Source organism: Saccopteryx leptura, chromosome 1, assembly GCF_036850995.1.
Source record: "Saccopteryx leptura isolate mSacLep1 chromosome 1, mSacLep1_pri_phased_curated, whole genome shotgun sequence".
Taxonomy (NCBI): domain Eukaryota; kingdom Metazoa; phylum Chordata; class Mammalia; order Chiroptera; family Emballonuridae; genus Saccopteryx; species Saccopteryx leptura.
The window spans coordinates 238,681,486-238,707,820 of NC_089503.1; the positions used below are offsets into that span (position 1 = coordinate 238,681,486).

General features: G+C 41.2%; 1 protein-coding gene across 2 annotated transcripts; it reads right to left on the reverse strand.

Annotated features, from left to right (window-relative positions):
- Nucleotides 1–1,640: 1,640 nt before the first annotated feature.
- On the reverse strand, nucleotides 1,641–26,335 carry FDFT1 (farnesyl-diphosphate farnesyltransferase 1). 2 transcript variants are annotated; one of them, XM_066387925.1, is made up of 8 exons: nucleotides 25,988–26,335; nucleotides 16,329–16,426; nucleotides 15,325–15,508; nucleotides 11,113–11,241; nucleotides 8,092–8,283; nucleotides 5,063–5,239; nucleotides 3,238–3,390; nucleotides 1,641–2,180 (listed from the first exon to the last, which is right to left on the reverse strand). In XM_066387925.1, exons 1-8 carry the CDS (start codon nucleotides 26,084–26,086, stop codon nucleotides 1,959–1,961), a joined length of 1,254 nt encoding a protein of 417 aa, XP_066244022.1. In that variant the 5' UTR covers nucleotides 26,087–26,335; the 3' UTR covers nucleotides 1,641–1,958. The 2 variants fall into 2 exon arrangements, with proteins under 2 accessions (XP_066244022.1, XP_066244015.1); XM_066387918.1 differs by lacking the exon at nucleotides 25,988–26,335 and having other exon boundaries at nucleotides 16,329–16,770.

The following is a 26,335-nucleotide window of genomic DNA, read 5'->3' on the forward strand; positions in this document are numbered from 1 at the left end:
TCTGAGGAGCCCTACCGATATGGATAAGGTAGACATATACCAGGAATGCTATACATTTGATTAATTACATTAACCGTGGTCAAGTGGTGAGGTTGGTGCAGATTTAGCAAATAAAAATACAGGATGCCCAATTTCATTTGAATTTCAGGTAAGTAATTTTGATATCAATGTCCCATGCAATATTTGGGATATAATTACCTAAAGAAAAGTTGATCTGAAATCCAAGTTTAACTGGGTTTTAACCTGCTGGCAGTTTTAGTAGAGAAACACTTAAAAGGGAAACACCTGCCAAAGAACTGGGCGTGGGCATGAGCTCTCAGACCTTTGCACAAGTCTGTCATAGTAGAATCAGTTTTATAGCTCGGAGGGACTTAAAATCAGCTAAGCCACTCAGAAGCTCAACCAAGTCCCACAGATCATGACTGAGCCAGGAGAGGAGCTTCCAGTGTGCCCACCTCAGATCAAGGCTCTGGCCACCATGAACTTCAGCACAACTAATCTTAGATTTCAACAACCTATCCTGGAATCACAAACCAAGTTTTGATGCTTTAACCTACCCTGAAAATTACTGTCTCTGGCTCACAGCTGTACAACAGGAACATGGCGGGTCACTAGTCTGTCCAGGGCTGAGCTTCAAACGAACCAATTAACTGAAGCCTCCGTGGTCTGAAAGCTAAGCAGCGTATCAGATGGGGCAGCTGTCACAGGAGGAAAATCAGCGTGTGTGTGTATAAACAACGTAAATCCAGGACTGTGGCAAAAGAAAACACTCATCCACACCAAGCACTTACAGCTTCCAGAAAGCATTAGAAACTGCCCAACAGTAATTCTCAGCTTGAAGGGCTTTTGCAAACACCCTTAGTGAGGGGGTGTGTTCTCCCTAGTCCAAGCTGAGATCTGAGAGTCACTGGGCGCGAGTCTGTCAGCTGCAGCTGTGCTGGCAATGGAGGAAGGTGCACCACTGCGCCTGGAGATCCAGGCTGAGTACCACGCGGCCTTTAGGCCAATCACAGCTTGTCCCTTTCTTGAGATGTCAGTGTATAAACTGGTAATTAAAAGAAACTAAGCTGAATTTACAACCCTGAATACAGCAAAGAGAACTTGCCAAAAGGAGAGCGTCTGGCAGTTAATGCGGCTACAAGCTGAGGGCGAGGTTCTGCGGGCACTTGCTTGTCTTCCAGCAGGCATGGCCCTTCTCGGCACAGCTCTGGGTGGCTTCGCAGGGCAGCAGATGGCCATCTGTTCCTCAGGCACTACTCCATTCCTGAGCCCCTTACCTGCCATGCTTACCTAGGCTTTCAAGTGAACTGCCCTTGACAGATGCAGAGTAATTCATTCTTACAAAAATCTCAAAAACATCAGCCTTAACTGGAGACCAGTCCTCAACAATGGGGCGAGGCAATCTTTCTGAAAGGCAAACTCTCGAAAGAAAATAATACCAGAACACCCAGAGGTTAATTACTAGCCTTCATGTACAGAAGACGGCCTGCATTCTTAGGAAACAAGAAAAACGACCTTAGAGCGATGAACCTTACAGCTACTACATTCAGTCAACAGAAGAAAATAAAATGATGAGAAAACAGGAAACAGACATAAAGAAAAATCCACTTCACTTTCCTACTTGGATAGGTATTCAAAGGTTGCTTCAAATTAAATATGTTTAATTATAATTCTAGCCAAGATGCACACGATGAGCCTCCAGCAGTCCTTTATGCAACCACATCCCCTGCTGGCAGCACCGAATGCTCTGCCGTCTGCCACCAAGCGCAGGTGGGCACAACCTACAAGTACTCGGTGCTGGGGGTCCGGCCTCCTTTTATTCTTCTAGTTGCATGGCAGCTTCTCCAGGTCCAAGCCCACAGAGTCCTTAAACGGATGAAAGCAGGAAGAAAAAGGGCGGGAGGGGGAGCCAATATGCATCCTTAAAAAAAAGGTCAATCCATTTCATGGTGGACAAATCAATGTTCTCCAGTCTGCACATAGTCTTCGGTGACCTGGGACAGGGTGCTCACGTACTGCCAGCTCAGGGCAGCCAAGAGCATGACGAATGACAGGTAAATGGGTGAGTAGTGGCTTCGAGAGATCAGCTGACAGCTGGGGAGATTCTGTGTCCGGATCCTGGAGATGATCTGCCCTGTTTTACTAGAAGATGGGTCTGAGCTGGGGACTCTATTATAGATCTGTTCAAGAAAGGAAAATACAGTTAGTGCTGCTTACTGAGTCCAAAGAACTTTATAAACATATTCTGTGTTGATCACTTACAACAACCCCAAACAGGCAGGGATTTTATGCCCATTTTACCAATGAGGAAACAGGACATGAAAGTAATAATCCGAAGCACTCCGCTAATAAAGTAGGATGTCCACCCAGGCCTGTGTAATCCCGAAGCCCGTCCCACCGAGCAGCAGGGAGGCCTGAGCCATGACACACCAGCAGCTACAGTCCTCACTGACTCCACCCCCACACTGCGCAGAGCCAGGCACACAGGAGGGCTTGGTAATGTCAGCGCAGGGTTTAGGCTGCAGCAGAATACCACGAAGAAGGGGAAGTATACTGGGTAGACTAGCAGATGCAGTTTAGGACAGACTGAATCTGTGGAGTGGGCCACAGCCTAGGAGAGGAAAGGCAAGGGCAGAGGCAGGGCACTTGGGGGGCACCTGGAGTTCTCCCTGCACCTCTACACCTCCTATCCCCTCACACACCTCTGAAATATCTGCTCAACCCCGTCCTCCTCCACATTTGAAAGAGAATTTGTATTAGAAATTTTAGAAATAATTGCAACTTGATGACTTTCAATTGTCAAAATTCCCTCCTGTGGTTTCTCAACTGAGGCCCATGAAAGAACTGACTCGTGTCAGGAAATAAGGACTGGGGCCCAGAAAAACCCATCAGACAATGTGTCAGCATACATAAGCCTCGGCTTCACACTGCTCACCTGTAAACAAGAAGCTTGGCTGGCCTCTGACGGCACCTCCTAGCTCAACAAGTATGATTCTACCTAGGAGTTCCAGGCTTGCTTCATTGACTCCTCTTACCAGAGTGCTGTGCAGCTCTGAACAACCAGCCCCCTGAATGCACACTTTGTTCCTAATAAAGGCCACCCACTCCTATCAGTTATGCTGTAACACAGTGAGTTGTTAGGATCATCTAATATCCAAATAAATGTTTAAATAAGTAAACAGTATTTAAATCATAGAAATAGCTACAAATTATGTGGGTAGTTAAATAAAAACCCACCTCCTCCATGTACTGGTATATTATAGCTTTGACAGCTGGCATGTTGGTGGCATCCATCATTAGGGTTACTGCTTGTCCTTTTCGAATCTTCACTACCCCTCTGAACACCTGCTGATTATTGTAACAGGCAGCCAAAGTAGCAATGGCCATTACCTATAGATAATAAGAAGAGAGGAAAAAATATCACTAATATATTTCATGAAACAAAAGAAACGGTGCTGTAAACAATCATCATCATGAAAAGGTAAGAAAACCAATCTTCTGTAAAATAAGAGTTGCCAAAGAGCTAAGACATAACTAACCAAGAAAAAATCCCCACGAAGAAAACATGTCACTTCTACCTTCCCCACGCCTCCCTTCTGCAACAACACACAGAATAATTAGGTGGTCTTTGCAGTCTTGCATGATTCTCTAGTTAAGCAACGAGAGTTCTTTTTTATTTGGAAACAACAAACACAAACCAATGCAACATTTTCCATGCAATGAGTTATTAGATCTGAAAATAGTCTCAAGAAGGTATTATTTGGTAAGATTTTTAAATTTTTTCTATTTTTCCTCCAATGAACATAATCATTACACACTAAAAAATAGCACAAGGGAGGGGAGGAAACAAAAGAAAAGGGAAGATAGTTTCCCATGCTCAAAGGTAAATTATTTCTAGGTAAATGAAAACCTATAGTTACATATACAGGTCTTAGTTGAAACAATCCAGGGATCCCCGAACTTTTTACACAGGGGGTAAGTTCACTGTCCCTCAGACCGCTGGAGGGCCAGACTATAAAAAAACTTTCACTGACCACCAATGAAAGAGGTGCCCCGTCCGAAAGTGCAGCGGGGGCCGGATAAATGGCCTCAGGGGCCGCAGTTTGGGGACCCCTGAAACAACTATTCAAGACTGGCTATCAGAACAAGATCAAGCCAAGTTTCCAAATCAACTAAATCCTATGACTTTCATTACTTACTTGAGTTAAAAACTGGAAATTGGCAAAGGCATTTTATTTATTTTTTTATTTTTTATTATTATTATTTTTTTTTGTATTTTGCTGAAGCTGGAAACGGGGAGAGACAGTCAGACAGACTCCCGCATGCGCCCGACCGGGATCCACCCGGCACACCCACCAGGGGCGACACTCTGCCCACCAGGGGCGATGCTCTGCCCCTCCGGGGCGTCGCTCTGCTGCGACCAGAGCCACTCTAGCGCCTGGGGCAGAGGCCAAGGAGCCATCCCCAGCGCCCGGGCCATCTTTGCTCCAATGGAGCCTTGGCTGAGGGAGGGGAAGAGAGAGACAGAGAGGAAGGAGGGGGTGGGGGTGGAGAAGCAAATGGGCGCTTCTCCTGTGTGCCCTGGCCCGGAATCGAACTCGGGTCCCCCTCACGCCAGGCCGACGCTCTTACCGCTGAGCCAACCGGCCAGGGCCGGCAAAGGCATTTTAAAGGTATAAGCTCCTAGAATAGCAAGGAGCTAGGTCCGTAGGATCAGGTTCTGTTAGCCTGAGTCTAAGCAAAGGACAGCACATTTTCAGTGCTTAATTTTTAAGGATAACAGCTTTACCTATAAATCTCAGCATTCCCTATAAATCTAGGAAAGGAGCAGACTTCACCTCGAGGCTTCGCTGAGTGTGGTGGTGGTGAAGCAGGGAGCTGTTGCAAAACACTGCCTGTCCCCCAGCAAAAAAATAATAAACTAGTCATCTTTGTAAAAAACCATATTCCTGAATACAGCATACCAAAAGAAAGACGCAATCTACAGACCCCCAACACCACCAGCACATCACTGCCGTTAGCCTCTATCTCCATATACAACAAGTGTAGCCCTATTCCATACCTGAGGAATAGCACAGAAGTTAAACACACTTTGGTTTCTAAGTCTGGAAAGGTATTTGATGACATCTGGAATGTGGTGCAATGCATTGGTTATAAGTTCATTCAGACACTGCACGGCCAAGTCAATATTTTCTGGCTTTGCAAAATCACCCAACTTCTTAACATACTTGCTCCAAACCTAGACAAATAAAAAGATCAAAAGACAAGTTAAGATGTGCATAGAGGAAAAATGAAGCAATATGGAAGGATTTTTGTGAATAACTACGATCCACAGTAAAACTTCTTCAGCTCTGACTCATTTTTAAAACAAGATCAGGTCTGTTTTAAGCTACACACAATGGCTATTTATGACTACAAGTAAAGGCCTAATAACAACCTAAAAGTACAGTGACGTTTGGGAAAGTGTCCCAAATAGTGCAACATGTACTAAGTAATACTTTGATGACCTCAGACTAAAAAGGCCCCTTGTTATCCAGAAGGTATTAGTTTACTCCTGAAAAAATAACCAAATTGATACAAAATCAGCCTCAACAGTACAAGGTAAACATTCTCAAGATTGCCAGGCCTCAAAATAATTAATGATTAACACAACATTCCAGATTGTGATGAGAAAGCACTGAACCACCATATCTGGGGAAAAATAGCTGGGTCTATAAGCTAAGAACATTACCCTGTGGATCTTGGTAAACTGAAATTGAAAAATATCCTCAACTTGGAATGTTTGATAATTTTTAATATTTAGAGGATTCTCTGAAGCTAGCAAATAACTTCTATTCTCGGGTAATTTTTAAGCTTCTTGAAGAACAACACTCCCCCAATACAAATGACTACACCTAAAAGGGTTAAGAATTTCTACAAAGTCAGTTACCCCTTGGTATCTGCAGGGGACTGGTTCCAGGACCCCCACTGGATACCAAAATTGGAGGATGTCTAAGTCCTCTGTATAATACAGTGTAGAATAATGCAAACAGTCAGCACTCAAGTACATGAATTCCCAACCTCAGATTGAAAACGGTTGAATTGTGGAACGAGGGATTTGAAACCCAAGGACACGAAGGATCAACCATGTATTTATTGAAGAAAAATCAGTGTAGAACCAGACCTGTCCAGTCCAAACTGATGTTGTTCAAGGGTCAACTGTAGTTCTTTCTGTGTTTCTATTAATACTTCACAAAAGGAGGAGGTGAAATGTATGCAGGACTGCAGAGCTGGTGCTCATCTGAGAGGCAGAGTAGTATGCTGGACAGCCACTGGGCTGACCCAAGCAACTGAGGCTTTGCTTCTGGGCTTACCACAAACTCACTGCAGGTCCTTAGGACCCTTCTCTGAGCCATGGTGTCAAAGGGGTACTCAAGAGCTGTTGCTTAACCCTGGCCGCACATCAGTCACCTGGGAAGCCTGAAAAACTATGATGTCTCGGGTTGGGGTAGTTTTAATGTGAATTTGTCTTATTAAGGGGTAAGACTGTGCCCTGGCTGGTGGTGCAGTGGATCAAGTGTAGTCCCAGAGCTACAAGATTGCTGCTTCAATCCTGGGATCACTGGCTGGATTGCAAGGGTGCCAGAGTGACCGAGTTCCCATTTCGAGCCCAGATCAGGGCACATATGTGAAGCAATCAACGGCACAACTAAGTGGAACAAGTTGGTGCTTCTCTTCCTCTCTCCCCCCTTCCCTTACCTCCTACTTTCAAAAAAAAGGGGGGGGGGTAAGACTTTTTTCAGATGTTTAAGGATCATTTGCATCTTTCTTTCTGTGAGCCAACTGTTCTTATCACTTTGCCCATTTTTCTATAGAGCACTTGGTCTTTTCCTTAACTTTAATATATTAGGAATATTAACCCTTTACCTGCAGCATAATTTGCAAATATTTACCCATTTTGAAAGCACTTGGTTTTAGACTGATGGTTGCCAGAGGGAAGAGAGATCAGGGTTTGGTGAAGGGATTGAGAAGTACAAATTGGCAGTCACCAAACAGTCACGAGGACATAAAGTACAGCACAGGGAATAGAGTCAACAATACTGTAATAACTGTGTGCGGTGGTACCAAGTGGGTACCTGGAATCGCAGGTGACAACTCTGTAAAGATATGATTATCTAACCACTATACTGTACACCCAAAACGAATACAAAATAGTATCAAATATAAACTGTAATTGAAAAATAAAATTTAATAAATAAAAGCATTTGGTTTTAGGAAACCATTTTATGAAAAGCAAAAGGTAAATGCTGGAACAAAATCAGAAAAGTTGTAAGATTTTCTAGCTTTGCTTCTGAATAAAAATCAATGTCAAAGCCTTTCCTTTCCCTATTTTTTAATTGTCAAAGATCAACTCATCTGTTAAAATGAACATCTGTAGTTTTTGCCTATCTAGCAGCCTTTCCCTCTTCTTGTCCTAGAATATTCCTTGCTTGGCTGAAATCCATTCTTTGCATTTGTTGGGCAGATATAATTCGGATCTGGACAAGAGTACTCAGCCCTCTGACTACAGTAATTGTAAGAGATGGGAACAGGAACCAAGCCCTATAAATCAGGCCTTTTTAAGAGCTTTTTTGTTGTTAGTAGGTTATAAGTCAATGGGTTGTAATATATACCACTTGGAAAATGCCTGTCAAGAAACAGAAAGGGCACAGAGCTTGGTTATATAGTCTGAACCCTTGGATTCAGCCAGTCTACTTACATAAAAGAAACTTAATCTTAACCTACTGCCCTGGTCAGATAGCTAGGTTGGTTAGAGCCTTGTCCCGAAGTGCTGAGGTTGCTGTTGCTGGTTTGATCTCCCATCAAAGCACATACAAGAACAGATCTCTGTTTGTTTCTTTCTCTTTCCCTCCCTCCCTCCCTCCTTTCCTTCCTCTCTTGCTAAAATCAATAAATATTTTTTAAAAAATAAATAAATCTTAGCCTACTTTTCTCTTATTTGATTAAGGTAGTTTGAGTTGCATTTCTGTCACTAGCAACCAAAATTTAATGGGGTTTGTTTTCAGAAAGTGTTTAAAATTATTTTTCCCCAAGTCCCCTGAATTTTGTTACCTCTTGAGGCCAAAACTCTCTTCCTTCTTGCTGATCTTCCAAGTAATCACGAATGATGTTTGTTTTCTGCAGAAACAGGCCCATAGAGTTTGCACACTCTATGTCTTCACCAACGATGGGGTCTTCTAACTCTGAGGCCGAGAACAGACGAGAAAGGCCAATTCCCACCAGCCCAGCAACATAGTGACAGTACTGTAAAAGATTATTTTTAAAGTACTTAAATAATAAAATTTTTATTGAAAATGCTAGAGATCATTAGCTACAAAGGAACAGGTTCCAAACAGAATGTACAAGATCTCATTTTGATTGAAAAACACAAGTATACACTACGGGCATGTAAGGAGTAAAAAGCCAAGTATAGTGTGCACAAAAGAATTAACAAACGTGATCTCTGGCTGGTGTGATGGCTTTTTTGTTTTTCACTTGTATTTTCTATATTTCTACAATGCACATGGGCTGCATCTAGAATAAAAGGTTATTAAAAAATTAACTACTACAGTAAACTTTTTGATATCCAAACGAGGGAGCGAAGACAATGAGGGAATAAAATATATTCTAATAGAAACTAGAATACTAAGTTTAATCTTGAAGACATTTCAAGATCTTGCAGTAGTTCAAAATCTTCATTATATAGAATAACAAATACTATCAAGATGTGCTTGACACTGTTTTAAGCACTCTGTACAGGATGGGGCAAAAGCAGGATTACAGCTGTAAGTACATGAAACAAGCATTATTTATTAATTATATATATATTATTTTCCATACAAATAACTATAAACTTACTTCTGTCCCACCCTGTATATTCAATCCTCACAAACATCTTGTGTGGTACATACAAATATTAACACCATTTTACAGATACAGAAACTGAGGCAGAAAAGTCCACTAACTTGCCCACTCATCTGGGAAGTCAGGCCAGGAATTTGAAGCCAAGTAGTTTGGTTTAAGAGGCAGGCTTTAACAATGCAAAAACTGCCATTCTCTAAAGAGACCTTAGTCAACTAATAATGGTCAAAGAATTTTTTTTTCCATCAAAGTGGTTTGTCAAAGCTATCCTTCCCTGAAAAAAATATTCTAAAGCAACTTAATACAATGCTTCTATAAAATGAATGTCCATTAGACAATTTAAGAAGTGAAGAGTAAAGAAGGTACCCTCTAAAGAGCAGTTATGCAAAAACGAAAGAGTCAAGTGTCTCTGGTTCAAAGTAATACAAAGCCAGGGACTGACTAGTCAAGGACACAGTGAAATGGTAAAGAGAAAGCACTTGAAATATGTTCTAGGAGAGGAAGACTCTGGGAAGAATAAAAATATGCTGAAAGTAGAGAGAAAAAATGAGCTGTGGATAAGTACAAGAAATTTTAAAAGAATTACTAGAAATTAAAAATATTAGTACATCCATAATGCTGTCCAAGGAAAAGTAGATTTTATTTTAAGATAAAAGTTCTTTGGATAGAAATACTCCTAGAATGGAAGTATTCGTGTTTTTCCCAAGTTGAAGAAAAAATAAAATCTTTTAAAGTACTCAATTTTATCAGAACTATTCGACCGATAATTCAGTTTCCCGACAGATCTGTAGAGGAGAAAAGAAAGTTACTGTGTGGATAACTGGTGCTGGTTCTTGGCCAGAGTTTTAGCTTTAATTTTAAATTCATAAACTGGATATTCTAAGAGCTATCACACACATGCTAACTTAGGAAGCATCAACCAACATTTCCAAAGATGTTGCCATACAGTAGAAAAATTAATGCCAGACCTTGGACTTACACTCACTCAGTAAATATAGTAGCCTTTCTTTTGTGATTCTAACCTAAACACTATTAAAGATAAAAAGTAGGTACACAGTTTAGATGTTTAAAATGGCTTTGCTTCCACTAGGGTGAAGTATATTGTCTCACAAACATCATTCCTATGAAAAATAGGCAAGCTCCCTCCCCCCTATCTTGTACTTTGATATTTATTTAGTTTAGTCCTCATAGTCACTTAGGTCACTTTGTCTAGATAAGCACTCACCCAGTCCCCTACTATCTTGGTCAAGATCTTTCACAACTGTTGGTCAGGAACAAACTCTGGCCACATAAAAGCCATTCCCACATGTATATTTGTTTATAACCACAATACAAATTGGGGGGGGAGTGTCAATAAACTTAAAACATCTTACACTGTATTATTTCTGTAAGGAAATGATGGGAAAGAGAGAAGAAGTATTAGTTGCTCACCTGTCAGCATTATACACCTATAATCCAAAATTAATACCTGTGGATTTTCATGAACTAAGGAAACAGATACATAATTTAATGGTTTAAAAGTAATTGTGTGAAGATGAAACTGGAAATGACTCAGATACTAAGTTATATGAACATACACACACACTGAGTAATGGATAAGAACAAAATAACAAAACTTTTAAGATTTGAAAACTAATTATTTATATGTTACATGAACTAATTTGGCCATTTACCTATAATTTCATAGCAAATTAAAGACACTATTATAAGCTTAATGCCTATACCTCTGGGATAAATTGTATCAACTTTGGCCTAACTTAATGGTAAACTCTCTTCAGCATGCTTTATTTCAAGTATTAACCCGTTGAGCAGTTAAGTTTTTTTCATGCTCACTGACCCCCGGGAGTGAGTTTTTTCCAAAAAATGAAATTAGTTCCAGTTATAGTTTTATTAACTTAAAATCATGTTTGTTTGATAACCAATTTATGGAAACAAGAACATTTGCCTTTTTTTTTTTTAACATTGCCTTACACATTTTTAAAATAAAAATTTTTGTTACGATTGTACTCTGGATGGTCAGGAGGCACGAGGACGTAAATGAACGTTCATACTACTCAAAGGGTTAAACTATAAACCTTCACTAAGTGTTTATGATGAGACATTCAAGCTAAGCAGATGGGTTTTAAAACCAGATACCCTTGAACTGGGAGATGTTATCCTCATTCTGAACTTCACAATGAGGACCACCAGCTCTGTCATATGCACCACACACTGCTTTACAGGCACACTAACCTTGTCCCACTCCTGTTCAGACGTCACCTGCTTATCCAAAAACTCCGCCATCCCAAATCCCATTTTCCGGCAAATGTCGACAATCACTGTTTGGTATTTTACAGCCAGATTTCTAAACTCAAGGGAGATCTGAAATGGAGATATGAAAATAAAAAAATATAGCTAATGTATTTATACTGGGAACCAACCTGGTACTCTAAGCAAGAGCAGAACTTATTTATTTTTTTTTTTTTTGAGCAGAACTTATAAGAGTATTTATGGGCCTAATGATTCACCTATAAGCCCAACATCTATTTTTTTTTTTTTTTTTTTTTTGACAGAGCCAGAGAGCCAGAGAGGGACAGACAGGAAGGGAGAGAGATGAGAAGCATCAATTCTTTGTTGCAGCTTAGTTGTTCATCGATTGCTTTCTCATATGTGCCTCGATGGGGGGGCTACAGCAGAGCAAGTGACCCCTTGCTCAAGCCAGTGACCTTGGGGTTTCGAACATGGGTCATCAGCGTCCCAGTCCAATGCTCTATACACTGAGCCACCACCTGGTCAGGCTAAGCCTAGAATCTATTATGCTAGTTTTCTACATATTGAATAATAAACCCAGCAAATTTTATAAATATTAAAACAGAAGGGTCTAAAAATCCTAGTTTCTAGACTCAAAAGATACAAAGTCTCACTATACACTCATCTTCCTAACATATAATAAATGCAATGCTTCAACATAAAACTGGGCATAAATGGAAAAATTTTAGGAAGAATGCCTCATTTCAGACAAACCTCATAATAGTGAAGGTTCATTTTTGCTAACTATCTAGTACTTCCTATATAAGCATTGTCCAAACACCAGAGATAGACAGCCAGAAACCATGATAAACTCATGCTCCTGCAGAATTTATATTCTAGCAATCAGCAACCATTATCATCAGTTCCCAATTTACATCATAAAGCCATATTGTCTCCCCCATTATAAGGCCACACCCTTTTTCTTTTTTGACAGAGACAGAGAGAGTCAGAAAGAAGGGCAGATAGGGACAGACAGGAAGGGAGAGAGATGAGAAGCATCAATTCTTCATTGCAGCTCTTTAGTTGTCCAGTGATTGCTTTCTCATAAGTGCCTTGGGAGGGGGGGACACTACAGCAGAGAGAGTGACCCCTTACTCAAGCCAGCAACCTTGGGGTCATGTCTATGATCCCACTCTCAAGTCAGCGACCCCTCGCTCAAGCTGGCAACCTCAGGGTTTTGAACCTAGGTCCTGTCCTCCACATCCTAGGCCAACGCTCTATCCACTGTGCCACCACCTGGTCAGGCAAGGCCACACTTTTTAACAACTCAATTTAGTTCATTCTGAGGTATTCTACCCAACATTTTTTTCCATAACCCAAGCTCTTATGTAGAAAGTAAACTGGTGTTTTTAAAATTCATTGCTTATGCACAAATATCTTAAGTTCAAAAAAGTGTTTGTTTATAGGTTATCAAAATACAATATAAAAACACCATGAAATTTCTTAAATAAAATTCTAAAAAATATATTATTAGACCCAACACATAACACTAAAAACAGTAAGTAGACTTTCATATGCATCAGCATTATAAGAAATACCTGGTTGTGTTTACAGAAAGGTTAGAAAAACTTCCTCAGGAAACTCCTAAATTTAAGGACCTGAAGGAAAACCAGTTGGTTACAGGGCACCTAAGGGATTCAGAAGCCTTAGACCAGGGGTCGGGAACCTATGGCTCGCAAGCCAGATGTGGCTCTTTTGATGGCTGCATCTGGCTTGCAGACAAATCTTTAATAAAAAAAATAATAACATTAAAAATATAAAACATTCTCATGTATTCCAATCCATTCATTTCCTACTGCTCATGTTCATGGTTGCAGTTGGCTGGAGCCAATCACAGCTGTTCTCCGGGACAACACCAAATTTTTATTAGATAATGCGTAAAGTACACGGGTCGTTGTATGGCTCTCACGGAATTACATTTTAAAATATGTGGCTTTTATGGCTCTCTCAGCCAAAAAGGTTCCTGACCCCTGCCTTAGACACTTTAGAATTATTCTATTAACATCAAATGTTAAACTCCCCAAATCCGTAAAATCAATCCAATCTCTCCAGAACAGCTTTTCCAAGCAAAGCCAAGAGGTAACTCCTGTTGTGGACTGAAACAAATGAGCAAGTCTACCAAAGGTTATTTGGATCCCTGAATCGCCATAGGACCTGTTCTTTCAACAGATCCTTGGCTAGGTCAGTTCTATTTATAAGAGAGGAAAAGGCAGTGAGGTGGGGGAGGAGAAGCAGCTTAAACTCTTAAAAACAAACACTCCAAAATAAACATTTCACTGCTGAATTTTAACTACCCCCCCCCCCAACTCTTTGGTACTTGTTACATAATAACAGTGGTGGGCTAGAGTAGGTTTGCAATTGTTCTTATGGAAAATACAGTAATAAATAACACTAGAATAAATTCTGTATTTTGGGTACTCACAACTGTAAACCTACTTTTATCCTGTATATAAATTGTAAGTTCAAAAAATAAAAAGTAGGAAAGAGTGGCACTGAGGAGCTGTGTTTGCCCAGAAACCTGAGGGAGGGAGAGAGAGCATTGCTGACTTGTCCAAACTCAGTGCCCAATTCACATATGCTCTAATAACAAGTTCTGCCCAATGAAGTGAGCCAGGAGGACCTATTTTTTAGCCCCCCAGGTGATTCTTTTTCTCAGCTACCATAGATTGTCCAGGTCCTTGGAGGTGATTTCAAGTGCATGAAGGAAGGACATCAGAGTGAGTCCACTAGTATAATGAAGAAAGGAGTGAGCTCTAATTCCCTAACTACTTATTTTTCAGATGCTTTTCCTTTCTTCTTTTGTATTATATTATATTTACTAACTCTACCTAATTATCCTCAGACTTTTTTTTTTTGTTTGTATGGTATTGAATTTTTGGCTTTGACACTGAAGGCATCAATCAGTTCAATAGTCTGAAACAGTCCTTGCTCTAAAGGAGTCTTTCTCAAACATCCTTCTGTAATAGATGGATTCCTTCCCTTGCCACTCAGGAATATAGGTTTGTTTAAATAGCAAGAGCCACATAACGACTATTCTTCCCTAAAAATTCTGGCAACTATGTACATACAAAAGGGCTTTGTTTGGCTATTAGCAAACATGAGACTTTTCCAAATCAAAACTTTATAAGATATGACAGAATCACTTATTGGTGTGATAAGACATACAAATTCCAGAAAAATAGGACCCAGTCACATGTATCACATACACTTGTGGGATTTTCTAAAGCTCAAGATTTTAATTATAACCCACTTTACTCCAACAGAATGGACTAAACACCGATTATTTCCAGAACACTTGGGATGTACCAGGCGCTATTCTAAAATACTTTACACATAAGAACTTATTCAATCCTCATAGCTCTAACTTTACAAATGAGAAAACTGAAACACCAAGAAGTTAAGGAACTCATCCAGCACCAAACAGATGTAAGCTACAGAGGATCACCCTGCTCTCAGTCTTCACCCCAGCTGCTACCCATCGTCAGCAGCATGTTCATGCTATCAGGTTTACCCAAGAAGCCAGCAGTGCTACATACCCAGGCTGCATTATGGACAATAGTTTTGTGAGCCAGCTTGAGATTCCATCTTTTACGACACCAGAACTTAAGAGCATCTTTCCACAGGAGTAAATATGGGACTTCTAAACACTATTCTAGCAATAATAGTAGCTAACACCATTCTCAGAGCTTTACCGATATTAACTCTTTTAATCTTCACAATCCTATGAGGTACGTACTATTATTATCTCTCTGTTATAGATAAAAAAACAAGTGAGGCATAGACAAGCTAGGTAACTAAGCACCAGTTAATAAGTGGGAGTTATTTCAACCCAGGCAGCCTGGCTTAACATTCATATCATATTATGCTGCCCTCAGACTGCTTATTTAAATGTTCTCTACAGGTATACAGACTAACTGACATTATATCAGTAATTAAAAACACAACTATATGCCCTGGCTGGGTGGCTAAGTAGCCCATCATCCTGGGCTACTGAGGTCGTGGGTTCAATCCCGGGAATGTATGAGAAGCAATTAATGACTACACAACTAAGTGGAATAATGAGTTGATACTTCTCTCTCTCTCAAATCAATGGAAAAATTAAAAACAAACAAAAACCCCACAACTATATGAAGAAGAGATTTTTAATTCCACTACCGTTGGGAAGTCCTCCAGCACTTGTCGATCCTTCTCCTTGCTCTCCATGAACCTCCAGTCAGGTTCATAAAGGTAAGAATGAAAGTTGTGTAACAGTGGGACCTTTTTTTCTATACTGATGGTCATGTCATCTTCCAGAGTGTCCAGAGCTCGGAGAACCAGATAAAATATGCACACTGCATGGCTGTAAAAAAGGAATAACAATATATTGGAACAAATATATTAATATTTATTAATACCAAAAATATTTATTCCAAAATAACATCTATACCAGGCCATTTTCTAAACCCTTCTACACCCCTAACTCTGTAGAACTATGAAAGAATATCCAAAGCCTTTTATACTTGAGATATCTTAGTTTTCCTTTCTTAGATGGCAGCAATGGATTTCTGTAGTTTATTTATAAAAAACAAATAAATAAATCTATCAGCTGGATGTCACTACTACTCCCAGAATGAGTTATGATTAACTAATGTAGAACAACAGTACAAAGGCCAACCGACCAAATGTTTAGATTGAACCAATATAGTACAGATTTAAAAAATAAAGTGAAAAGACACAACTTCTCAGAGTAAGTACATACATGAAGGCAATTGGTCTAAATTCATGTATGTATGTAATCAGCACAGAGGCAACTTAAGAAGAATTAAGCCAGTATACTAGAAATATAAAAGAGCACAAGTGAAGCCAACAAAAATGCATGACCTGCTCAGAGACAGGTTCAGCTGCCAGGACTAAAAAAGGTAAACACCCTCCCTTCCTTGAAAGAGCTGGGCCTGCAGGGACATCATTAGATGGCAAGATGCCCGGCAGGGCAGTCTAAAGTAAACACATGGGCGTTTCAACAGGGAATGTTTCCTTTACTCAAGTGGTGCACGTTCTGTAAGCCATCGAGCACAGAGAAGGAAATACTAGGGGGCTATGTCAAAAAGTTGCATGGAATGACTCAAAGCCCGCTGGAAAGCTTTCCTCCCCCGTCAAAAGGAGCTGCCTCCACCACGCACCGCATTTCTTCATCCAGCGCCTGGATAACAGCTGCGAAACTGCGACTGGTCTCATGCAGATACTTGTAGCAAGTTTTCAAGCTGCTGCTGAGCGAGTCCTGCGGGCAGAGAAGACACACGGAGGTAGCAGAGGTCGAGGAGCAGGAGTGGGACTGGGGCAGGCGGCAGGCAGCCGTCGGGCTCCGTAGCCGAGCGCAGACGCCCTCTCCTCGTAGCCAGTCCTTGGAGGGCCAGGTGGCGGGAGGAAAGGGGCAGCAGCGCGGGGGACTGCCCGCGCCCCGGGGCGTCGCGGCGGGGCTCAGCACCAAAGTCCGCTTGAAGAGGGACATGGCCTTGGTGCCGCAGGCCGCTGCGGCCATGAGAACCGTGTGGCCAGCACTGAGTTTCTCCTCCATAGACCCAGAGTTGGGAGGCCCACCGAGGGGGCGGAGCAGGCTCTCCCTTCACCCCAATAGGCTTGAGCTGGCCGCGCAGGGAGCGGGCGACCCGCCCATCCCACACGTGAGGCCCTCAGAGCAGGGAGGCTGGCTCGGTCCCACGGTAGGTCCCGCCCCTCGCAGCCTCTGGCTTGCAACTCATGCACTAGCAAACGCCGCCTTCTCACTATTCCCTTTTTCCTCAGAACCTACAGGTTGTTATCGGAACACAGTCCACTTTTAAGAAGCTTGCCTTTTCCCCTTGGGACAGCATCTCTTGGTCAAACTTGAGTCGGGCTCCCTTGATTCACTTTTGTATCTATCTTTGCATCGCCCAGTTGAAGCAAAAAACCTGCAACTGGTTTGGCCAGACTCCACAAACCCGGGTAATCTGATCAGCCTATTTGACTGGGCTCTTACCCGGCCATCCCATCGCCCCCGCCTGCCGCCAGCAAGAACCCAGTTAGGTCGTTGTGCCTGAAAACCCTTGCCCCAATATTTCCTTAGAAATTTTCCCTCCACCAACTCCTCCACTCTGCCTGCCCTGAACTATAAATCCCCACTTTTCCTTGTATTGGGTATTGAGACCAGTTCTATACTAGAGGTCCCTTTCCCCCACTGCAATATCCTTTCTGAATAAAATCTGTTTTTACTGCTTTAACTACTTTCTGTTCAGCTATTGTAGCTTTCTCTTTACCACCTGGTAAACCTCCACTATTCTCTGGAAAACTAGCTATTCCTTTTAAGATTTCTAATGGTCTTTTTCCTTTCAAATCAGTGAGCTATTAGGAGCAACTTCCTGAATTTTATTCTTCCCTAAGGAAAATAAGAATTGTTTTTCCAGGAACCCCCCCGCACATATTTTGATATGAAAGCATATCAGAAAGAACTGCTGTATGTGTGTGTGTATTACAGAGATGTTATATTTTAGAGCAGTTTTATGTTTACAGGAAAACTGACTCAAAAGTAGAGTTCCATACACACTCTTACAGGTCCCCAATCTCTTCCACTATCTTTTACTTTATTTTTTAGCGAGAAAAAGAGATAGAGACAGAGAGAGAGAGAGACTGGAAGGGAGAGAGATGAGAAATATCAACTCCTAGTTGCAGCACTTCAGTTGTTCATTGCTTGCTTCTCATATGTGCCTTGACCCCCCACATGGTGGGGGGACTCCAGGTGGGCCAGTGACCCCTTGCTCAAGCCAGTAACCTTGGGCTCAAGCCAGTGACTTTGGGCTTCAAGCCAATGATCATAGGGTCACGTCTAGGATCCCACGCTCAAGCCAGCGACCCTGGGGTCTCAAACCTGAGTCCCCAGCATGCAACACACCTCCTCCAACCTCAAAAGGGGACTGAGGTCAATAAATCACATCTCTATCTCCTTCCCCCACCATTTGTTTCCATATCTCACCTTGTAACAATAAATTTCCTGAAATTACCAAGATAAAGGAAGATATACCTATTAAACACACCATGGAAAACACTAGTCACTAAAAATTTCCACTGCTTGATTCGTTGAAGTTGAGGAAAACAAAAAAGTTAAAGCTCCTGCCACCTGTCCCTAGAGCCTCCCGATGTTTACCACTGCTGATTAAGTGCGCTCCCAAGAATTCTCTAGCGAGAGCAAACAAGGATGAAGGGCATTTAGAGGAGGCGTGAGCAGTGGCTAGAAGCACAAGACTGAAGTCCCAGGACTGGGGCTCCAGTCTCAGCTGAAAGACAGTTCCACAAGTAAACAGCTATGGATCCTCCCCACCGTCCTCCTTTAAGACTTGAGCTAACAACACAGGTTTGTTCCCTCCAAAGACGGAAAAGACCCATAAATAAACTTGAGAACGGAATTTATATAACAAGATTAATAACTACCATTTATTGGGCAGCTACTACATGGCAAGCACAATACAGACATTACTAAGTCCTCGCTTAACCTGTTTACCTTTTTAATTCTGAGGGGAAAAACCCTTTAAGGAAAATGGTGTAGACCTACAATCCATCTGAAATCTTCATGGTCAGGTGTGTAGCAGAATTGAGAAATTTTCATGTTTTAGAAAACAGGCAATAAAATGCACGTACAGCCCCAGACACTGTGGAGTAGCATCCCATAATTGATCTTAACTTTTCTTCAAGCAAAACATTTAAATATTTACACTAAGCGGGGTCACTTCAATTCAGAACCCGTTTTTTGCTACAAAATGACCTTGAGCCAGAGTTATGAGGAAACAGTTTTCAGACCATTTTGGAGTTGGGAAATGTGGTTAAAGAATAGTGATCTGGTATCTAGTTTACAGATGAACAAATTATTGCTTGGAGGTTAAGTTACCAAAAGTTACTCAGCTACTTCAGTCAGGCTTTAGACTTAATAGACTTAAGATATTAGTCTAAATCACTGGTGTTCAACTGCTAGAGCACAGACAGGTGCCAGTCCTCAAAAGAGTTAACCACCCTGATGTTGTATGAAGATTTAAGCTTGATAGAAGCCAGAAATGCATGTTTACAAAATACCTGCTTTTTTTCCATTATGTGCCCCCAGAGAGATGTTACAACTTGCAGGTGGCAGTATGCTCCTAGACTTACTGATACACTCTTAAAAATTCAGTATAAAACAAGTTTGACTAAATCCTAAATTCCTACAGCCAAATCTTTCTGTGATAGAAATAATCAGCCCTCAATATCTGCTAAGTGTAAATTTTCCCCCAGCTTCTTTGCTACTTAAAAACTAAGATGTAAAGAAAAATGGTTCTTCCTGTTTCCTTTCATTAGAGGTACACTTAACTAATTTTTAAATGGCTCACAGGGGTTAAAAAGGGCTCAGAAAAACTGCAACTATCAAAATAATAATGTTGTCCAGCATTCAAGACACTGTGAACAGTTTTTCTCTTACCCCTTTATCATGGCCACCCATTCCCCATTTCTTTTTATAAATGGGGAAATGAGAAGAAAATGAGAAAGAGAAGTCCAGACTCTTAAATCTCAACCCTACAAATTGTGTCCCCTGCCTTCAGACACTCAGATCCCTTGCCATGTTAATTTTCTTTGTAGTACTTATCTCTACCTGAAATATTGTATAATTGCTTTTAAAAAAACAAAACAAAACAAAAACCCTCTTCCACTAGAATGTAAGGTTCATAAAGGAAAGGTCTCATGTATCTTGTTCACTGCTGTTATCTCCAGCACATAGAACATTATCTGGCATGCAATTGGTGAAGAAGGGAGGGAGGGAAGGAGCTGATACAGTAGAATTGGGAAGGGAAGAAAGCAATTAGGAATTGTAGAGTGCCAGTTAGGTGCTGGGACAGGTCAAAGGGCTGACATCTGATCAAGCTGTCTGGGACCAGTCAAAGCCGATGCTCTCTATCCCACCCTGGTGGCCTCTAAACTATTGTAGAAACATGGAAGTCTTCAGACAAACCTGAGTTAGCATCCTGGAACCACCACTTAGGAGCTGTGTGACCCCACAGAAGTTAATTACTAATCTATATAATAGCAGTAATGATAGAACCATCATCTCTTTAGGGTTGTTGTCATGATTGACTAGATGTGGTAAGTTATAAAATAACCACCAGAATTTTGTGGCTCTTTTGATTAGGAGATGGGATCTTTCTTCATCTGGGCTCTTATTGTGACTTTTTCAACCAACAGGTAGCAAATGCGACTCAAACAGAGGCTTGAAAAGTGCATGCACACTGAGCTTGGCGCTCTTCCAGTTGCCATGTGAAGAGTCCTGGGGCTACAGCCTGCTGGATCATGACTCACATATGGCCCAGTCTCCCCTTGACTCTTAAGGCTACCGTCTGCTAACCACTGAATTGTCCAGCCACAAGCCGAATGGTTTTAGCTGAGCAATCCCAGTAGAAATCAACCAAGCTGGCCCAGGCCAGAAGAACTCCCCAGCTGTCCTAGAGAACTGTGAACTCAATTACTGTTATTTTAAGTTACTATTATTTTATACATAACACCACATTGACTATCCTGAACATTTTTAAGTGTGCAGTTTAGTGCTGTTAAATATTCACATTGTCGTGCAACTAATCTCCAGAACTGAGTCACCCAGTTTTGGGGCTACTTACTCAACGAAAGCTAACTGATATACTAAAGCAGTGGTTCTCAAAGTGTGCACCAGGGTGCACTGGTGTGCCCTAGAAGATTTCCAGGTGTGCCCTATGGTATTCCAGAGAAATATGTGCCTGTTGGGGACCAAAAAACCAACAGGGTTTTGGAGTTTAGATTTTTGGGGGACAGAGGTGTGGGGAATTGGCTATAAACTGACAGCCTGCCCAACCCCCCACCTAACTTGCCTGATTAGGTTGCAAAAGGCTGTTAAGCTGTGGTGCTGGATTACACTACCCCCCATGTTCCCCAGAAAGACTGGAGGCAAGTTTCTTCTATCCTTTGTTTGGTATAAAGTTAAGATGATATGTATGGTGGGGGTTTTCTGCACTCAACACAATTAAGAGTAAAAAAAGAGGAATTCTTCAATGTATTGACGAGGAAATGAGTTTGCCTTTCAAATATATGCCCAAACATCAAAGAAATCGCTAGGACACATCAGGCTCATGTTTCTCATAAACACAAGAATGAAAAGCTTAACACATTCGCACCAGGATCTCCTGAATTTACTAAATCTTACTAAGAATGTATCTATATCTAGATATAGATATAGATATAGATAACTGTTTTGTCATTTTATTTTTTAACCCCTCTTTTTTATAAATTCTAAAAAGCAAAACTCAAAAAATGTAACATAAAAATGTATTTTAATGTCAGAATAAATTTAATTTTGTCATATTTATTTCATTTAATTACCATAAAAGTACGCTTGGACTTCATATTTTTTCTTTAATATTTGACTTAATTATTATAACATATTTCTCAGAAATTTGTGTATAGTGCACCTACAATTATTTGTAGAATTTTAAATGCACCCCAACTTCAAAAAGTTTGAGAGCCACTACACTAAGGTAACAGACTTAAAAAAGCTTAGAACAGTGCATGACTAACACAGAACTCAATAAATGCTATTATTAATATTATTCATTTGCTTACTCTGACTCACAATATAATCTCCTAATCCCACTCACCTGCCAGATGAGTGTTTCAAAAATACTTTCATCATGATATAGTTCTGCTTTTAACCATTATCTCTTTTATTGTATTCCCACTCTTACTTTCTCACTTAATACTTCTAGTTTACATTCTTCAATTCCAGCCAGGTTTGTTTCCTTATTCCACTCGCCTCATGCTCAATCCTACCTACATACTTGGTTCATGCTGACTTTCCACTGACGAGCCTCCCTACTAATCTAAATCTAATACCTCTTCAAGGCCCTATCCCTCACAAAGCGCTTTTCTTGTGTTTTCTGAAAACTTTTCACTCTAAAACATTTCTACTTCACTAAAATTTCCCAAAGTCAAAATGTCCTTAAGATGACTTGGCACTTCCATGGTTATCTTATTTTTGTACATCTGCTCTCCATTAGACTGTGATCAGTGTTTAGGGCAGGCATTTGCCACTTTGTGTCCATCACACAAAAGTGTGTTCAATTTTTAGCTGAATCTGGACAATCCTCTGCTTAACGTGTCTCTGTGATCCATCACCTTAATGGTAAGCAGCATGGTGGGGATAAGAAGAGAGTGAGCTCTCAGTCAGACTGCCAGGGTCAAATACAGATTCCACCACAGGATAGCTGTTAGACTTCAGGCAATTAGTTAACCACTTTGTGCCTGTTTCTTCATCTATAAAACAGGAAAAACTACAGTAGCTTCCATATAAGGTTACTGGGAAGTTTAAATAATAAATGTAGAATGCTTTTTAAATAGTGCTTGGCACACAGCAATAGCTCAATAAACATTAGCCATTATTATGACACCCTTTAAAAGGTAAAGATCTGGGTTTAAAACCTTTCAGCAGGTCTTCCATCCAGATGGGAGAATAGGCCTGACCAGGTGGCACAGTGGATAAAGTGTCAGCCTGGGACCCTGAGGACCCAGGTTCAAAACCCCAAGGTCGCTAGCTTGAGCACAGAGTTGCTGGCTTGAGGGTGGAATCATAGACATGACCCCATGGTCCTTGGCCTAAAGCCCAAGGCCTCTGGCTTGAGCCCTAAATCTCTACCTTGAGCAAGGGGTCAATGGCTCAGCTGGAGCTCCCCAACCCCGCCTTGGCCAAGGCAGTATGAGAAAGCAATCAATGAACAACTAAGGTGCCACAAACTATAAGTTGATGCTTCTCATCTCTCTCCCTTCCTGTCTGTCTCTCTTTCTCTCTAGCTATAAATTTTAAAAAAACACAAAACAAAACATGGGAGAATAGGTCCTGAACTTGTACAATTAAGGATCTGATGGACCACAATTCTAAGTCCACAGCATGATGCGACTGCCTAAAAAGTCGATGAACAGTGATGTGCGGGGAGGGTGTGACAAGGAAAAGAACTTTTGTTGTATCTGACATTTTATTTCTTAACATTTTATTTCTTAACAATACAAAACATGAAATAAATACAGCAATAACTTAATATATAGCTAATCCTGGAAATAGACACAAAATGGTTTGTTATAGTATTTTTAGTACTTTTCTATTTGTTTGCAATATTTTATAATTAAAATACATTTTTTAAAGTAAAAGCAATTTTATGTTAATTAGAAATACAACATCTAAGGCTGCCTACTTTTATGTGACATTTCTTGCCAAGCACTATGACTTTCCCCACTGATGACATTGGAGCTACCTAAAGGTATAGATAAAAACAAGAAACATAAGGTTCAGATGTGTAAAGAAAGATAAGCCACAGACCTGCCTAAGACCCTTTTCTCTTTTTGAGCATGGAAAACAATTTTTTTAAGTTATTCTGGACATAAATAAAATTTAACTTAAAAAATAATACAATATCCATAAGAAATAAATTTAAAGTCTAAAATAACCAAATCATACCTAAAGTACTATTCAATTTTGAACCACAGACTTTAGAGAGAGAGGGACCAAGTTGTTACATGACCTAGAAGAAGCAACAGATATCAAGTAGAAGAGCACAGAACATTTGTATATCAGTATTCTTAGAGAGAACATGATAGGTCTCTTAAAACACTTCAAGTACTGTATTTCAAAACAAGGATTAGACTCTCTGGCTCCAGAGAGAGAACAAAGAGTGGATGTTCAGCTCACTTTAAGGTCACACTGCCTAAAAACCAGAACTATGTGGAGTGGAGTGGGCACTCTCCAGAGGTAGTGAATTACCTATCACAGCAGGTATTCAGACTATACAACCTGGATTGTAAAGCAGCGACTATTATCTGTTTTATGTGACAGATCCCTGGAAGAATCTTATAATAGTGGATACCATTCTCCTCCCCCGCAAACACACAAATTTAAAATAACATAAATATTTGCAAATAACTTCAGGAAAGCTCCAAGTAAGAACTCCTAATCAAACATCTTTTGAGCAAGGCACAAGAACTATGTATGTATGTATGCAAGTATGTATGTATGTACACAAGTATGTGTGTGTGTGTATTCACTCACTCATTCACTCACTCACTCATTCATTCATTCATTCAGAGAGAGGAAAGGAGAGAGAGACAGGAACATCAAGCTGCTCCTGTATGTGCCCTGACTGGGGAATCCAGCTAGCAATCTCTGTGCTCTGGGAGGATTGCTCCAACCAACCTATCTGGCCAGCGCTGTTTGTTTGTTTTTTAGAGAGCAATTTAAAGCTGTATTTCTTTTAGGCATTCCTCAAAAGATTAATTCCTCTATCCTAGCCAAATGTGGAATTTTCACTTCTGTGAATTTCCTCATGGCATTTACTATATTATCTGCCACATTTACTTATGTTTATCTTGTTTAAAAAGCTAGATGTTTCTTGAGGACAGGGCTCCCTTTTGTTCATTAATTCAGTAAGGTACATCAAACAAGATTCCTATATTTCAAACAGCAAATCCAGAATCTTAAATCTGAAAGGGATTTGGGGAACTAATAACCACAATACCAGTCTATGGCACTGATATGCAGTAAAATAGTGCTAGAGAAAATGCTTAAGGAAGGTTCGCAGGTTACATGAAAAGGCATTTTGTGATGGCGTCTTCCTAAGTTTTCTATAATCAATTTTATAACGTTTTACTGACTAGACAAGATGGTGAGTTTTTTGAGTGTTTTGTCTATACATGCCAGCCTGCCATGCTGCACCCCTGTAAAGCCTGGCACAGAACAGGTGGTTCATAAATGACTGCTGAATGGTCAACAGAGGTGGCACTCACTGAAGCTAGACCTTGAAAAGTGAGACAGACTCTAACTCATGAGAAAAGGGAAAAACATTTTCTTTTCTGATGGAAAATTTAAGTGTTCCAATGAAGGACACTAAACAAAGAACAGTATTTCACTGCGATGTTTCCATTAGAGAAAATAATTTAATGGAACCCTTTTGATGGAACCCTCTAACGCTGCTGAAGGTGTCTATTCGTTTGATAATTGCTTTAGAATAATTTTCTTGTTGCAATAAATACCTTTGTAAGCATTAATTTAACAAAGGGTACGAGAATGAGGCAGATGAAATATAAAAAAACCCAGGTCTGGCCTTCAAGAAGCCATAATGTAGTTAATTAATAGACATACAAATAACTAGTAAGAACTTGGGGTTGTAAATAAGCGTTAAGCGTTATAAAAAACCTGAGGAAGACAGGACTGTTCAGACTGCAGGGAAGTGCGGGGAGCTTCTGCAGGGGATGGCGTAACAGAAAACTGGAAGGATGAGTCAGGTTACATTCCAGAAAAGGGACCCAGAGTCAATATTTACATTGTTAATTGGGTGCAAATATTCTTCTCCAAGGTTGTCTCCCGCTTTAACTACCCGTATAATCTGTTTTGTAAACCAAGGACTGGAAAATAGATCAACATCATTTTGAAGAATGAAACGTCAAGCAAAATGACCTGGAAGCCTACTTCTTAACCGAGTAGAAACATTTTAAGCAGCAAGATAACTTGAGGAAGGGTAGGGGCGAGAGGAGGCCTGAGCAAGAGCCCAAGCCCAGCGGGGCGCGACGCTGGGTTAAGTAAGGAGAGCGGGCCTGGCTGGACAAGTGGGACCACCTCACCGGGCGGGGTCTGCTCCCGAACGGACGGAGGGCGCCTGTGGCGTTAGGCACCCACTCGCCGCGCTGCGGCCCGATTTTGGACCCCACGGGCCAAGCCTGAAGAGCTGGCGCCGCGCGCAGCGTCTCAGCCCCGGCAGGGATGCAGGGATGTTCAACCCACCTGGTCCATCTTGGGTATCACCTTATGCCGACCTCCCATCCGGAAGCGCAGCAGGTTGTAAAACTCCTCGGGGTGCCCCAAGCACTTCACGAACTCCATGCTGACTGAAGGACGTCAAGCCTAGGTGTTCAAACGCCGGTGCTTAAGGACTTAGGGGTTGGCAGCGCGGCTGGATGGCAGGGCGGGAACGGAGGCCGACCAAGCGCGGCGACGCCACGCCCACTCCCCCGCCCATCTAACGGGCGTTCGGCTCTCGAGCCGCTTCCGGTGGGCCAGTGGGGTGGACTGACAAACGCTGAATGGCCAGAGCGATTCGCACCAGGAAGACACCAGCCAATCGACGACAGG

Coding starts and splice junctions, on each gene's coding strand:
- FDFT1 (XM_066387918.1), bottom strand. CDS start 16,723: ATGGAGGAGAAACTCAGTGCTGGCCACACGGTTCTCATGGCCGCAGCG. Junction 11,242..15,324: donor TGCTGGAGGACTTCCCAACG/GTAGTGGAATTA, acceptor TCTCCATTTCAG/ATCTCCCTTGAGTTTAGAAA. Junction 5,240..8,091: donor GAGAGTTTTGGCCTCAAGAG/GTAACAAAATTC, acceptor TTATTTGTCTAG/GTTTGGAGCAAGTATGTTAA.